The sequence below is a fragment of the Cordyceps fumosorosea genome (genome assembly GCF_001636725.1).
Source record: "Cordyceps fumosorosea ARSEF 2679 chromosome Unknown scaffold_5, whole genome shotgun sequence".
Lineage (NCBI taxonomy): Eukaryota > Fungi > Ascomycota > Sordariomycetes > Hypocreales > Cordycipitaceae > Cordyceps > Cordyceps fumosorosea.
The window spans coordinates 165687-182233 of NW_017387305.1; the positions used below are offsets into that span (position 1 = coordinate 165687).

General features: G+C 54.7%; 4 protein-coding genes across 4 annotated transcripts; 2 read left to right on the top strand and 2 right to left on the bottom strand.

Moving 5' to 3' along the window:
* Positions 1-123: 123 nt before the first annotated feature.
* On the bottom strand, positions 124-3766 carry ISF_02754 (WW domain containing protein; the record flags this gene model as incomplete). The annotated part of the gene is made up of 2 exons (XM_018846360.1): positions 124-605; positions 655-3766. 2 exons carry the CDS (start codon positions 3764-3766, stop codon positions 124-126), a joined length of 3594 nt encoding a protein of 1197 aa, XP_018706088.1.
* A 1759-nt stretch (positions 3767-5525) lies between these two features.
* ISF_02755 (DNA mismatch repair protein Msh3) lies at positions 5526-8889 on the top strand (the record flags this gene model as incomplete). The annotated part of the gene is made up of 2 exons (XM_018846361.1): positions 5526-6255; positions 6314-8889. 2 exons carry the CDS (start codon positions 5526-5528, stop codon positions 8887-8889), a joined length of 3306 nt encoding a protein of 1101 aa, XP_018706089.1.
* Positions 8890-12093: 3204 nt separating this feature from the next.
* On the bottom strand, positions 12094-13135 carry ISF_02756 (geranylgeranyltransferase beta subunit; the record flags this gene model as incomplete). The annotated part of the gene is made up of 2 exons (XM_018846362.1): positions 12094-12710; positions 12769-13135. 2 exons carry the CDS (start codon positions 13133-13135, stop codon positions 12094-12096), a joined length of 984 nt encoding a protein of 327 aa, XP_018706090.1.
* A 569-nt stretch (positions 13136-13704) lies between these two features.
* ISF_02757 (iron-sulfur clusters transporter atm1) lies at positions 13705-15940 on the top strand (the record flags this gene model as incomplete). Its single annotated transcript, XM_018846363.1, has 2 exons — positions 13705-15784; positions 15864-15940. 2 exons carry the CDS (start codon positions 13705-13707, stop codon positions 15938-15940), a joined length of 2157 nt encoding a protein of 718 aa, XP_018706091.1.
* Between the last annotated feature and the right edge of the window lie 607 nt (positions 15941-16547).

Sequence of the window (16547 nt, forward strand, 5' to 3'; positions counted from 1 at the left end):
GCTACAATGATTCCGATTTCGCCAGCCGGCTAAATACCAGGTATATCCAACACCACATATATCATCATTTCAACCATTACAGAGACATCGCTCCCAGCCGTCACTTGCTGTCACCCCCCAAACCTATCTTCCAAACTCAAGATGCGGGATAATCACCGGACCGTACTTGGTAGTCGTTGAATACGGCCCGTCGCCTTGCACGACAAAGTCGATCGCCAAGCTCAGCTTGCTCAAGCCTTGCTGTGAACTGTTAATGCTGGGGTTGGGACTGAACGGTGGCTGGTTCTGGGCCATGATTGCTTCTTGGTCGTAGGCAACGAAAGCTGCGTAGTTTCTGCGCCCCATGAGTTTCTTGAGTTCTCGGATGCCACCACTGGCATCATTGTGGAAAATCTCCATCATGTCTTCCTTGGTGTCAGACACCTCATGGGTAGACTTCTGGCCATTTTGCGGCACGTAGAGCGTCTTCTGGTTATGCAAGAGCTTCAAGACGTAGCCTCCCTGAGGTGCTGCTACAATTGGTGAGGTGATAATCTGGTACATGGTCTTGTGGTCGCCGGGGTGTGTGGGATCGTGAACAAGGCCAGCGCCAGCCGAATTTACATCTGTTTCCAGTTAGCTTTACACCGCATAGCAAATCTGATAAATGCTTACCGCCTGAAAGAAATGTCATGCGAACTCCCTTTTGCTGTGCAATGCCTTGCAAGGTGCGAATAAAGTATGTTCGCTCCAAATCCTTGGTTTCGTGAGTCCACATATCCTTGAGCACTTCTTGGATATCAAGCTCTCCAAACTGATTGAGGACATTGCCCATGAGTCCAGTTTTACCCACCGCCTTCTTGACTTGGGAGAAGCCTTGGGCCACTACCTCTTTGCCGCCAACAACACCAGCAACAGAGCTCGTAACCTTGCCGAGGATATTATAGGTCGTGTTCACAGCCTTCTTGCCTGCGGCGACAGTGTTCGCAATACTCTCAACGGCTTCAAGTCGAGGGAAGACGAGCGGAACAGATACCATCCATATCACATGCTGAACGCTTGGCGGAAGTGTCGCCACTTTGGGAAAGATGCCTTGGTAGGTAGGTCCCGCCATTACTCGCGCCTGCGTTCGCTCAGATCGACAGTCAGTGCCAACCACGGCCATGGCAGGGCCGAGGTATTTGACAAAATGCCAGCCTGTTCCAGTGATGGTGAAAATGTCGTGATCGGTCCTGACGTTTCGCATAATATCCACCGTGGTATGATGTTGGAATAGCAGATACATCTCCGTGGCAACGCGGCCAATATTCTTGAAAACCGGCGAGGCTTGCATGTACTGAGGATACGACCCGTACCCATCAAATATGTCGTGGTCATCAATTTGAAGCACATGGGGGATCTGAGCAAACGCTTCGCGCAAAAATGGCTGATCGAAATGACTGGTGTAGTAGTGGAAGTAGGCATGGGAGACATCCTCTTCGTGGCGCGCCGTCCATTGTGTGCTCTTTTTATTGTCGCGACCGCTCATGGCAAGCCACTGCTTCAAGAGAGGTACTTCTTTCCATAGGCGATCTCCGTATATCTGATCGCCAAGCCCGAGCTGGGCGTGAAAACCCCCACAGTCGACGTTCTTCTGCAAGACATCTTTCCACATGAATCCTACACCGCCGAGCTTGGCGCGCTCATTTTGAGATGTGCTGGCCGCAAAATCATTTCCAGAATGGGCAATGAATTTCCAACCAGTTTCGTGTCGACCAGCAACAACAAACTCGTATCGAGTGCACCCAAGATGCGAGGTTACAGCATATGTCCATCTTTCCGTGCCCCCCTCACCCATCTGAAGATCGATATCGTACTTGTAGAATGTCCATCTTTGATGTGTGTAAATGGCGTGGGGCTCAAGTTGTCTCGGACTTGGGGATAAATCAGCGCTGAGGTGGATGTGAATGGTGGGCGGCTGAGGCGAGTCCGTAACAATTAGTATGCTACCGTACCAGATTCCCTTTTCGATGTCCATGTTGACGTAGCGTAGATAAGGGCCAAAGTAGACACCGTTTGTAGGCTGAACACGATACATGTCTACGCCTGCAGACGGGGGAGGACCCGAGAATCCGGCAGTTGGGGCTTGAGAAACAGCCACGCTCATTATACTCTCCGCGTATCCCGGAGTATGGGGAGGGAACATGGGTGAGGCCAGGCTTTGTTTGCCAAAGACGGGCGACACGAGCGGATTTCCATATGTTGAAGCGGTAGGAGACAGTGGAGTCTGCTCAGGTTGAATCGGGTTTGGACCTTTGGGAAACTCCCATTGAGTAGCCTGAGTCGCGAGATGTATATAATAGTATTGGCCAGAGTTCTGATCGAGATGGGCGATCCAGCCTTCCGGGAGTGGAGGCGGCGAAGCAGGCCCAGGACCTATTGCTTGAGCCTCGGCCGAGGCGCCGTTTTGCTGGGGCACAGCAGCTGGTTCTGGCCGAGGATCATTTGCAAAAGCAGGGTGTCCAGGATGCTGCAGAGCCGGAGAGAGAATTTGTGCGGCGGTGGCAGAACCGGCAGCGGCAGCGGCAGCGGCAGCGGCGACAGGCTTCGAGGCCGCTGGTTTTTGGCTTGAAGTTGCGGTGTTTGTCTGAGCTGGCTGCGAAGCGGCAGGTGCTGGGCGAGCGTTGCCGTTTTGCTGAGGGCGACGCTTTTCGTTTGGGTACGACGAGTTTCCTCCTGGATTGACGCTGGAGTATGCCGGTGGTGGTGAGCTGTTACCAAGACGCTGAAAGTCCTGCTCTAAAACGCTGACCTGAACTTGTTGATTGCTCTGGCTGTTTTGAATCGGAGCGGGCTGCTGGGGAGGAGCAGTGTGAATTCTCTGCGGCTGAGGGCTCGATATAACATTGGAACCTTGGTAGACCGTGGGCGGGCCCGAAGGTGCCTGGTCAGGAGTCTCTGTCGGTGTCCATGGTCGTTGGGGCTGAGGTGCCTGGTTTCCATACTGCGCAAGTCTCTGGGCAGCAGCGGCGCTCTGAGCTTGACTGGCTTGAAGGCTTGTAAGTGTTGCTGTGCCAGAAATGCCAGAAGCAGCATAACGAGCCTCGATGCCTCCACCAGGGATGACACCAGGCTCGACGATCGGGGTCTCCGGGGGCGGAGGAGAGCCGCGAGTGGCCTTTGTAGTTGAGTTTGAGGCCGTTGACGGGAACCGATTAACGGCTTGATCGGACTGCTTCAGATGGCTGACAGCTGCCGATTGCGGCTGCGACTGTGGCTGAGGCTGCGAGCTAGACGAAGAAGAGGATGACGATCCAGCGGCTCCAGGAGGTGGATAGTAAGTTCTATTTTGGTAGTTAGAATAAGCCGACGGCTGTGCTGCTGGGCGGGCTTGCTCCTTGAGCGGCCGAGCGAATAAGCCTTGGTCAGAGTCGGGACTTGAAGGCGAATGGATAAGTTTGGGGGCAGCGCCACGACGTTCGGCGAGGCCAGGTCTCTTGTCGATGGAACCTGTATCTAGACGAGGGGTGGTATCGTTATAAGCAGCCCCGTAGGGCTTTGCAGGAGTCGGTCTGTGCATATCGTCGTCGTCTGGGAATGGTAGAGGCGCGGCGGAGCTGGAGGCACCCGGTGGTAGAGGAAAGGCCGGCCGGCTGGTAGAGGCGGAGGAAGTGCGCGAGCTTGGCTGAGGGCTGGTCGGCTTAAAGATACGCAGGGGCTCAACAGTCGGGCTGTCTCCTCCATCTTCCGGGACAGGTCTGCTCAGGAACAGTTCCTGGTCAGTCATGCCACGGCTTGCTGTCGCCATTGTTGCGGCGGTGTTGTGGGTTAGGAGATTGCGCGCTGTAAAGCTGTGACAACAGGTGGAGGACGGCGCACAGCGCGGCAAAATGCACTTTCTGTGCTCGAGAAACGTGCCCGTAAACGTAGATATGAGGGGATATCGTGCGCAAATATAAAATGAGAGCTGCGCAACAGTTGGTGACACAAGCTTGGTACGAAGCTGCCGTTTGTGGCGGGGTGACGCTCCAACGGGTCGCAGAACAGGCCGCTGGTGTGCTCGCGCTAGGATCTGGATATCTGGATTGTGTGGGATGACGGATGGGTAATGATATGCGTGGGACTTGCAACAGAGATGTAAGACAGTTTCTGGGACAAAAAGCAGACGAAGCTGTCACGAGAAGGAAAAAGACGATGCAGAGGGTGAGGGAAAAGGACTGAGAGGAGGGCTGGGCGGGTTTACGTAGGGTCTGGAGGCCAAGCAAGCAGTACATGGCCTTTGGACAAGATGGGCCGGGCAAGAACTTTGGCTTTGGGGTAGCATTGGGGCTTGGACAGAGCCAGGGCAAGCTAAAAAGGAGTGCGCCGAGGAGCTGCAGCAGGATGTAGAGAGATTAGGCAAGCATTTGGTGGAGGGCAGCTGTCGAAAGGACATGTACCTGCCTGAGCCACCAGCTGCAGCTTCGCAGCTGCCAGGAAACAGGCGAGGAAAGAACCCCTCACAACTCCGAGAGGCAAGAGGCTCAGAGTAAGAAAGCCGGCTCACCAGTAGCATCTCGAACAGGGGTCTGCGGGGTCATGGCGGGCGGCAACTAGTACTGAAGAGCCCACTAATGAACAGTTCAAGAACCAGTCATTGAGCTCCAAATTGCCAGCTGCCTCCTCCTGCTGCCACCCATCGTGGAGCGGCAGCTGCACTGCACGAGGAAAATAGAGTGGTTTTGTTGGTGGTGGTCTGCTGCAGTGGGCCTCGGGCAAAATTGTTGGCCAGGGCATCTTGCCTTTGATTGGCCGATGCCCCCAAATGACCCAGTGTGTAAGCGCCGAGCTTTCAACGCTCGACTTTGTGACTGGACGAGCTGTAAGCGCTCTTCCTTTCGTGCCAAGCCTGCTCCAGTTTGGCTTCTCCGTTAACATCCACGATGCGATTTGTGATTTCCGTAGCTGATCTGGAACCGAGTAGCCAAGCTCCAAAGTTAGAACGAATTTATCAGTGGAAGGGTAGGGGGCTTTTGGTAAGGCTCGCGCAAGCGGAGAGGCAAACGCTTGATGTCCAGTGCAGCGGGACCTGCCGTTTGTACAAAATACGGCCCGTCAGTTAAACGGATAACGCAGCCGTCGGGATTGGTGGCGGCATCGCCGCAAAAGGAGAGAATAGTTAGCCAGACTTGGGGGATTGCTAAAAGAAAAAAAATCAACGACGAGTTCCTGCAGCAATTTTCGTCTCAATAATACTTGGCGAAAATGCTAATCTGCTAGCCTACCTGACCATGATCCTGTGCAGTACATTATTGGGCTCTCTCCAAAGTGTTGCACAAGAGACTTGCATATTTATCTTTACGGATAATCGTCATTTATCTTTACGGAAAATCGTCCTTTTATTAATACCTAGACATACGTCACGTCTGGTTTCACTTTCCCTTCGCCACATGGCTAAAAGTGGACCCTCTCAACGCGTCTCCCGGTACGCGTTTCCAGGAAGCTTGAACGGGACAACCAAGCCCTTTACCAGCTTTGCGAATTGCTCCTTTCTGGTCCAGCTGCCAATGTTGCCTTAGTCGCCCCCCATGCCTCCCACATCTACGCCAGCTGGAAAGAAGCAACAGTCGTTAACCGCATTCTTCACGCCTAAGGCAGCTTCGAGTCCCAAGCCGCCGACCTCGATCCAGTCCTCAAGTCCCAGCAGGCCACCTCGAGGGGCTGCTCCTGCGGGAAACCCATTTGCCCGAAAGCGATCCATTGATGAGTGCGCCGACAAAGAGAACCATGACGTAAACCGGGACTCGAAAAAGGCAAAGACGACTGCTGTTGCTGATGGTGCTGACGATGCCCTTCCGACCTTGCAAACGCCTGCTTCTGCGCGTGCGCAACGTTACTCGTATAACACAGTACCGACCAGTACTGATCAGACGGAAGCCGACGATGGTACCGATGACGAGGCGACACGAAAGAAACATGCAGAGCTCCACAAGAAGTTTGTCAAGAAGCTTGGCCATCCCGATGCCATGAATTGGAGATCACGCATCGCGCAAGACCATGCAACCGAAGAAAACGAGGACGGCGACCCCGAAGCAGACGAAGACGATGTCCCGGCACCAAGGTCGAAAAAGAAAGGCTCGAAAACAGGAAAACTCACGCCAATGGAAACCCAATTTCTCGACATCAAGCGCAAGCACCTAGACACAATCCTCATCGTCGAGGTTGGCTACAAGTTCCGTTTCTTTGGCGAAGACGCGCGCATCGCCGCCAAAGAACTGAGCATTGTCTGCATCCCCGGCAAAATGCGCTATGATGAGCGTAAGCTATGGTAGTTCTCAATCTTGAAAAAGAAATCGCTAACACGGCCTCGACACAGATCCGTCTGAAGGCCACCTCGACCGCTTCGCCTCAGCCAGCATCCCCGTGCACCGACTTCCGGTGCACGCTCGCCGCCTCGTCGCTGCCGGCCACAAAGTCGGCGTCGTCAGGCAGGTTGAAACGGCAGCGCTGAAGAAAGTCGGCGACAACCGAAACGCTCCGTTCACTCGCAAGCTTACCAACCTTTACACAAAGGGCACCTACATTGACGAGAACGGCGATTTGGAGCAAACCACCACAGGGGGCAACGCATCCTCCTCCGGCGGTTATCTCCTATGCATCACAGAATCCAAAGCCAAAGGCTCGGGTACTGATGAAAAAGTCGATGTTGGCATTCTCGCTGTGCAGCCCGCCACTGGTGACATCATATATGACACTTTTGAGGATGGCTTCATGCGCAGTGAGATTGAGACGAGACTGCTGCACATATCGCCCTGCGAGTTCGTCATTGTCGGCGACCTCACCAAGGCTACCGACAAGCTCGTCCAGCATCTTGCTGGTAGCAGCACAAATGTCTTTGGCGATCGCAGTCGCGTCGAGCGTGTGCCCCGGACGCAAACTATGGCGGCCGAAGCGTCCTCCCACGTAACTCGATTCTACGCCGACAAGCTCAAGGAAGCCGCCGCTTCCCAGAACGAGCAATCCACATCGCTGCTAGACAAAGTCCTCCAGCTACCCGAGCCCGTCACCATCTGCCTCTCCGCTATGATCACGCACCTGACTGAGTACGGCCTCGAGCATATCTTTGACTTGACCAAGTACTTTGAGAGCTTCACAGCGCGCGCGCACATGCTTGTCACCGGCACCACGCTCGAGTCGCTCGAGGTGTACCGCAACGCGACCGACCACGCCGAGCGCGGCAGCCTCTTCTGGGCCGTCGACAAGACACAGACACGCTTTGGCCGGCGCCTACTGCGCAAGTGGCTGGGGCGGCCATTGCTCGACCGCGCGCGTCTCGAGGCACGCCTCGCTGCCGTCGAGGAGCTGCATGCCAAGCGCTCGACCGCGCCCGTCGACGACCTCGCGCGACTGCTGGCCACAACGCGCACCGACCTTGAGCGTAGCCTCGTTCGCATCTATTACGGCAAGTGCACACGGCCGGAGCTGCTCTCGGTGCTGCAGGCCCTGCGACAGGTCTCGAGCCACTACGTCCGCGTTAAGACTGCCGCTGACGTCGGCTTCGACGCGCCGCTCCTCACTGACGCCGTCCTCGCGCTGCCCCGCATCCTTGACCTCGTCGTCGCCCACCTGGACAAGATCAACCTCGAGGCCGCGCGCAAGGACGACAAGTACGGTTTCCTCCGCGATGAGCACCACACCGACGACATGCAGGACCACCAGATGGGCATCGCCCACGTCGAGCACCAGCTTGACCAGCACCGCGCTGCCGCCGCTGCCAGCCTCCGTCGCAAGACCCCGGTTGAATATGTCACCGTCGCCGGCATTGAGTTCCTCATCGAGGTCCCCAACGCCGATATCAAGCACGTGCCTGCCTCCTGGGCAAAGATCTCAGGCACAAAGAAGGTCTCCCGCTTTCACACCCCCGATGTCGTTCAGCTCATCGCCGAGCGCGACCAGCACCGTGAGGCCCTTGCCGCCGCCTGCGACGCTGCCTTCCGCGAACTCCTCGCCTCCATCGCCGCTGCCTACCAACCCCTGCGTGACGCCGTCTCCGCCCTCGCCACACTCGACTGCCTGCTCTCCCTCGCCCGTGTCGCCGCCCAGCCTGGCTACACACGCCCGCATCTTCTTCCCGCCGATGCCCCGCCCACCGTTGCCGTCACCGCCGGCCGCCATCCCATGGCTGAGCAGACCCTCGCCAGCGCCGGCACCGGCACCTACATCCCCTTCTCCGCCACGCTCGCCGACCCCGCGCCCCGCGCTCTCCTGATAACCGGGCCCAACATGGGCGGCAAGTCGTCCTTTGTGCGCGCCCTCGCCCTCCTCGTCCTTCTCGCCCAAGTCGGCTCCTTCGTCCCCGCCGACGCCCTCTCCCTGACCCTCTGCGACGCCATCCACACCCGCGCCGGCGCCCGTGACAACCTCTTCGCCGGGGAGTCCACATTCATGGTTGAGGTCTCCGAGACGGCCCGCATCCTCCGTGCCGCCACCCCCCGCAGCCTCGTCATCCTCGACGAGCTCGGCCGCGGAACCAGCACCCACGACGGCGCCGCCATCGCCCACGCCGTCCTGCACCACGTCGTCGCCGAGACGCGCTGCCTCACCCTCTTCATCACACACTACCAGAACCTGGCTCGCGTCGCAAACGGCCTCGACGCCCTGAAAAACGTGCACATGAAGTTCACGGCGGACAAGGGCCCCGATGGGGAGGAAGAGATCACATTTCTGTACGAAGTCGGCGATGGTGTTGCTCATCGGTCGTATGGGCTCAACGTGGCTCGGCTGGCGCATCTTCCCAAAAAGGTTATTGACATTGCAGCCGGGAGGTCAAGTGCCCTGGAGAGCGAAATGCGTATGCGACGGCTTAAAGGCATCTGTAAAATGCTGGGGGATGTCACTGGCGATAGCCCAGATCAACTCGACAATCTAATTGCCAGCATAGACCAACTATAAATCTGAATTGTACTGTATTGTCATTATATACACATTAAAGTAAGAGAGCGTGATTAGAGGGGGAGAAATAGCCTCCATACCAAGAACAATACCCCACAAACACCAAATATGCTTCTTGTTCGCCCAGTGAATATAGATAATGTTCAGATGCCGCGAGCCCAATAATGAATCTCTCCCCAAACGCACTATCAATGCAGCAGTGTGAACAATGCTGACTTGGTGCTTGCGAACACCAATCACACGGCAGAGGCTTCACGTCCCAAACTCGCGGGTAGACCGTCGAGCATGGTCTCAGCCACCCATGTGCCGTCGGTATCGAAGCTCGGCCCGTCGTTGCCATTGTGAAGGCTAGGGTGCACGATGTCGCATAGCTGAGACTCGACTTTAATGTCATCGACCGAAACATCGTGCGCTGAATCCATGTTCTCCGTCGGCGCGTTTTTCTCTTGTCGATAGTTGATCGGTTTGAATCCGGAAAAGGAATTTGCCTGCTCGTGGCTTTTGCTGCTTGGGGACTGCAAATAACTCTTGAAGAATGGACGATCCTGGCTTAACAACGGGTTGCTCTCGGATACGTTTAGAAATTTGGGGCTTGAATTCAGCAACGACGTTTGAGAGGCAAGTGAAAAATAACCTTCCTGATTCGGCGTAATTGGGTGGCTCTCATGATCTTGGCCACGGTCGTATGCAGAGAAATGGGAGTTCATTGCCAGAGCATAGCGTGATGCACCACCGAACGCACTGAGGTTGAGCGAATTGGGCGTATCGGGACGACTGGAGAAACCTGTGAGCCGGGTCAGACAATACAAACTCCAATGGTAGCTTGGTATGGGATGTTTTACCAGATGAGAAGTTGTAATGCTTTAAATCTGGTAGTCCAGATGGTGTGTCGTGGCTGTACGAGAATGTGTCTTTCGACGTTGCAATCCGTGCCGCCAAGTTCGACGCTGACTGGGAGATTGGGTTGATGGTGGTCATTCCGTGATGATCATACTGCAGGTTTCTATTACATCAGCATCTAGTATAAATATCCTGGTTGCAAAACTCACTTCGAATTTTGGTGCATGGCTCGGTCGTTGTATATGTCTAAATGTCGTTAGCATGTGAAAATAATGAGAGTGCAGGGCAACAAACCGAGCGGGCTTTGTCCATCTCGAAAAATATTATGTGGCCTCATGGAATGTCTGAGAGGCAGGGCACTGGCATAAATGGATTCCGGTAATTGAACTTGGGTTCTCTTTTGCCCGTGTGTCCTCGCGAAGAGATTCGCATTGACCTGATCTGGATGTCCGACTGGGGTATTGATAGACAAATCTGCAAGAGGTTCTCTCTTTTTTCTTGCTCGGGCTGTTCGCTTCGGCGGTGGCGGAGTCTATGATTCTCGTTAGCTAAGTCAAAGGCAGGATTGTCTATACTTGCAGCTTCTTCCTGGCCCGGTATTGGTGAAGAACTGTCATATACGCCCTTGACCCTCTCGACTTGGAAGTCTGAGGTCAGTACCACCTGTGTTGGCTCGATCCCTTCTGATGTTCGACGCATTTTCTCAATTGCGGATTTCGGTTTCCGCTGATTTCTGGTACGCTTCATATCTTCGTTGGCTAGATCCATCTTGCCCATGCCAGGCCATATCTGGCCTTTGAGCGACAGCATGTCGTTATTCTGCAGCAGCTCGTCAGGTAGTTCGGGGTCATTTCCTTCTGAAAATAGGCCAGGGTATATCGGTATGGCTTCTGCATATTCCTGTGGAGTGTATTCTTTGTGGTCATTCGTAGTTCGTCTGGGCCGCTTTTTTGTCTGCAACAAGGTCAGAGGCCTGCGCATTTTGCCTGGAGTGTACTGACTTACCCTGGGGGCAGGATTTGTAGTTTTGTTGGTGGTATTTACACGATGAAGGCGACCCTTCATGGCTTCTTTGACCTGTTTCGCCTTCAGACGTTCGACAAGTAGTACCTCGATTCCGTTCTCATGGTACCATTGTTCGTATTGCTGTAGAGCAACTGCTGAAACTAAATCCTGATGGGCCCTGAGCTTCGTTTGTGTTTCGTGGTGCAAATGACCTTTGGATGCAATGTGCGTGAGTAAATGGGAAACGTCAGAGAACTTGGGAGACTCTGGGCAGACGGTGCAAATTAAAGGTATATTTCTGGGTGTTCCGATTCCATTGTATTCGTCCATGGCCTGCTGAATCTAATGTTAGTCATTGCCAGTGGTCGGCGTTAGAACCGTACAGAGTGCCAGGTCGACAGCCACCAACAATCAGCAGAATCTGGGGCTGATAGCAAGGAGCAAAGAAGCAGCTGGTTTCAAGGCAGGAGAAGAGCAACTGTAATGCCGACGAAACATGAAATTGCAGGAGAGTTCTGCAAGCAATTGTATGAAACATGCGAGGAAGCAGATGAGAAGGTTGACTTACAGGAGAAGGCGTCCCGTGGTATCAATTGCATCACCTAGGGTGAGAGAGCAAGGAAGGAGGTATGATGGCAGGTCAACGGCAGACAAGAAAGCACCTCAGCTCGCTTACATCAAGCAAAGAAGCATTCTGGAAGGCTAAGCTGCGTTGCTAGGTAAGATAAGCGAAAAAAGGGAGAAGAAGAAAGGTACTCCGGAGTACCTAGAGCATTTCTGTCACCGGATCCCAGACTTTCAGCCCGAGGGTCAAGTATACAAAGAACATTGTCGGTACTTGTTGTCGAATATACTGCCCTTTACCTGCAAAAGGAGGTAGGTAGTGTACCTCTCGGCCCATCTCGCTTGCCGTTGCCCCAATTGAACCTCCGGAATCGCTTGGTGGGGGGAAACGGCGTGGCAATTGATGCTGGCCAGCTGCCCGTATGCACCGGTGTCGTTTGCATCGTGGTGGTGTTTCGCATATTGGGATTTATTCTCGTTGGCATTCGTGGTGATGAGTTGTAGAGATGGGAAAAAATGGAGGCACCATAACTCACCTTGTGGCGAGAAAGCAGACTAAGTCATCCAGTCACAACGAATCACTCACCATACATAAACTATCTACATACAAATGGAAGCTCGGATGCACGCCATGCCGAGAAGACGCAGTACAGACCGGGGCTGTCATGGCACGCCAGCTGGCAGCTGACAGCTGGCAGCATCTCGCGCGGCTGTTTGTACTGAACGATAAGCATGGCAACATGAACACTTTGTGCTTGCATTAATATTTTATTCATTTTGCCCTTTTCAGAACCGTTAGCCCAACGCCTTTTCGGTAATACGCTTGGGCATGCAGTATCGAGGATCTACCGGCTCAAGGTCTGGATACCCCAACAGACTCAGCCCAGCCAACCCAAAACATGTGTGGAAAACGTCTGTCATATTTCCGGACGTATCTGAGAACCCGCCATTCTTGGAGTCCTGCGCGCTCAGGATGAATTTGATGAGGCCATCCCGGTCGATCCAATGCGTTCGGTCGATCATGGCCAGGCTCGACAACACCCACCAGCTATAGCACACGTCTTCCGTCTTCTCTGGTCGGCCATTCAGCCCTCCTCCTGGCAGCTGCCTCTCACTGAGCCATCGGCCTAGCTTCTCCTTGTCGACGAGGTCGAGGCGATTGGCAATAGAGAGTGCCCCAAGACATGTAAAAATTTGCGCCGAGTGTGACTCGGCGCCAGGCTTGGCACCGAAACCGCCATCAAAGTTGGCACAACTCGCGATAAACTCGACAGCCTTCTTGACATCTACGAGATGCAGCAGTTTCAGCAACGACAACGCGTTCAAGGCTCCATAGAGGAATCGTGTATCTTCCTCGCCCCACTCGTCGCCAAAGAAGCTTCCAGTTTCGCGATTTTGCAATTCGGCCATGACTAGGAATAGTGTCAGCTCGTCTGGATTGTCGCGGGTTTTGTAAGGCATGTAGCCTACATTTTCCAACTTGTAATTTTCCCTCCCCTGCGCCCCGTGCCTCGAGATCATCGAGACCGTCAACCATGGTCAAAACCTGGACCGCGCTTACGGTAGACAGCATGTGCGCATCGTGGCCCGGGGCAGCGCCAAACCCACCGCTTTCATGCTGGCAGGAAAGAATAAAGTCTATGGTTTCTTGGCGAGGGAGAGCGTCGGGGCGACGTAGAAGATGCAGAGCGTTGAGCCCCCAGTAGACACCGTTCAGACGGAGATGCTCGGTGAGCCAGTAATCCACCTCGTCAGTTTTGGAGTCGAGGCCCTGGACATACTTGACATGGGCGTCGGTGGCCAGGGTCGGCAGGTGAGAGGATATAGTCTCGGACATGGTGCTGGGCGAAGTAGGAAGGGGATCGTGCAGTAGTGAAAGACGAGCCACAGCCAACCCGCAGGATGATGGACGCCTCCAAGGCGCCCTTATGTAATGGATGCCTAAGATCGCACGCGCGACATTCTCTTGCAGGACAAAAGGACGACAACTTGCTTCAAAAATAGAAATTTTTTACCAAAGCTACGGAGAATACATGAAAATTCACAGTATCATTTTAACGAACAGGGATGATTGTTTTGCCGAGGTGTGGCTCAATAACAATGGTGTAGCACGCGATACTCGCTCAAGGTATCGTAGATGACTCGGCCCCACCGAATCATCAAGGCTGAGATACCCTTTTGTCCTCAATCGCTGGGGCTGAGCATCTTGAACCTTGATATCCTGAGTAATCTCGCTTTACGAGTAATCATTACTGATTCATATTGCCCTGCATTGGTTGTGCTATTCAAATCAAACCTCCGCTACTGGTTAGCCCGCCCACCCTACATCTACGCCGCTTGTGAGCCAGCTCTGGCTTTCCCCTCTGCCGCTACCTTTCAACCGACACCAACGATGCCCGGACAGCAATGATTCCTCGCCTCGCATCACGAGCGCCGATGCTCTGCTCCCGCTACGGGATAGCATCGGCGCGTACCCGCCCGCCGTGGGTTCCGCAAAGCCCAGCCCCGGCGACACAGTCGATGCAGCTTCTCCGAACTACCGCCGCACCGCGACGACCGCAAGCACCCCCGCCCAAAACTACAGCTCCGAGCACGATAAAGACGACAGCGACGACGGCGACGACGGCGAAACCAGAAACAGCGAAGCCGACCGCCAAGGCCCCTTCCGCAGCGACAAAGAATAACGATCCTCTGGCGACGCCAGAAAAGACGGTCACTGAGCAGCGAAAAGCAGACTGGGCCATCATGAAAGAGATGTCGCGGTATTTGTGGCCTAAAGACAACCTGGGAACCAAGCTGCGCGTCAGTCTGGCCGTGGCGCTGCTCATTGGCGCCAAGGTGCTCAATGTGCAGGTGCCCTTTTATTTCAAGAGCATCGTCGACTCGATGAACATTGACGTGGCGGCCGTCGGCGGCACGGCGACGACGGTGGCGGGCGCCATGATCGTCGCCTACGGCGCCTCCCGCATCGGCGCGACCGTGTTTCAGGAGCTGCGCAACGCCGTCTTCGCGTCGGTCGCGCAAAAGGCCATCCGCTCCGTCGCCCGCAACGTCTTTGACCACCTGCTGCGCCTAGACCTAGCCTTCCACCTGTCCAAGCAGACGGGTGGCCTGACGCGCGCCATCGACCGCGGCACAAAGGGCATCAGCTTCTTGCTTACCAGCATGGTATTCCACATCCTTCCCACCGCGCTCGAGATCAGCATGGTCTGCGGCATCCTGACGTGGCAGTACGGCGCCAAGTTTGCCGCCGTCACTGCGCTGACTATGGTGGGCTACACGGCCTTTACGATTTGGACGACGGCGTGGCGGACAAAGTTCCGTCGTCAGGCCAATGCGGCCGATAATAAAGCGTCCACGGTTGCTGTCGACTCGCTCATCAACTACGAAGCGGTCAAGTACTTCAACAACGAAAAGTTTGAGGTGGCTCGCTATGACAAGGCGCTGAAGGAATACGAGAAGAGCTCCATCAAGGTAGCGACTTCGCTAACCTTCCTCAACAGCGGCCAGAACATCATCTTCTCGTCCGCCCTCACAGCAATGATGTACTTTGCGGCTGACGGAGTCGCCAAAGGCAGCCTTACAGTTGGTGATTTGGTCATGGTCAACCAGCTCGTCTTCCAGCTTTCTGTGCCGCTCAACTTCCTTGGCTCTGTTTATCGCGAGCTGCGCCAATCTCTGCTTGATATGGAGACGTTGTTCAACCTGCAGAAGGTCAACGTCAGCATCACCGACAAGCCCGGCGCCAAGGAGCTGGCCTTGACCAAGGGTGGCGAAATTCGATTTGAGAATGTCAACTTTGGCTACCACCCCGATCGACCCATCCTGCAGAATCTCAACCTTACCATCCCAGCTGGTAAGAAGGTTGCCATTGTTGGGCCCAGCGGCTGCGGAAAGTCAACGCTGCTGCGGCTGCTGTTCCGTTCGTACGATACCCAAGGCGGCCGCGTCCTCATTGACGACCAAGACATTCGGGATGTCCAGGTCGACTCTCTGAGGCGATCTATTGGCGTTGTGCCGCAAGACACGCCGCTCTTTAACGACACTGTCGAGCACAACATTCGATACGGGTCCATCGACGCGACGCACGAGCAGGTAGTAGCTGCCGCACAGCGCGCTCGTATCCACGACACGATTGAAAAGTTCCCCGACGGCTATAACACTAAGGTTGGTGAGCGCGGCCTGATGATCTCCGGCGGCGAGAAGCAGCGCCTAGCCATGAGCCGCCTGCTACTCAAGGACCCGCCGCTTCTCTTCTTCGACGAGGCCACCAGCGCGTTAGACACGCACACGGAGCAGGCCCTCATGGTCAACATCAATGGCATCCTGCGTGAAAAGGGCCGCACGAGCGTCTTTGTAGCACACAGATTGCGCACCATCTTTGACTCGGACCTGATTATTGTGCTCAAGGAGGGCCAGGTGGCCGAGATGGGCACCCACCGCGAACTGATTGATAGAGCTGGCGTCTATGCTGAGCTGTGGAGTGGTGAGTTTTCCCAAACCCCTGACGGGGATAGCTCGGTTCTACGAGTGCAAAAAACGGTTGGCTAATGGTTCTGATATAGCTCAAGAAACCCTTTTTAGCGAAGACGGGACTGGTCGACTGGAAGCGACGGCGGACAGCAGCAAGGCAAAGAAGTAGAACGAAGAGGCCCACGAAGCCCACACTTGAATATAGCACAGGAAGCCACAAAATATACCTTTCGTTTACGTTGTTGATTCGCCACTTTTTATTAACCTCCGGGAACAATGCTCCGTGCATTAGTTACTGCATTAGGCAGCCCGGTGCGATGTTGGGACAAGGCCTAGAAGCCAGCGAGGCATCGTGAAGACTCATTGGTGGAAAGATGGGGGTCACGGAGGCCAGCAACAATTGGTGGCAACGCCGGCAACGGTTTTAAGACGAATGTCACGGAAGCTACGAACTATTCCAATTGATGGACCTTACGGGGCGTAACATTTATCTGATGGGTCGAGAGGCCCGCATGGTGCATCTGATTAGATTAGATGAGTGGTCAGGCTGGAAGTAGGTTGGATGTTAGCTCGTATACAACAATTTTCTAGTGTGCAAAGGAGCTTGGATTCGAAGACGCCTAATACAGGGAACTCAGGGTTTTCCTGGGCTCGGCATTTCCTCTTTGCTGAGGTGGGCAAGGTAGGAAGGCCGCAGGATAAGTATAGAGTTCATGCCTCTTCGAAACTAGGTATGCCTTCTTGGACCATCACTTACATATACAAGTAAACGTGGC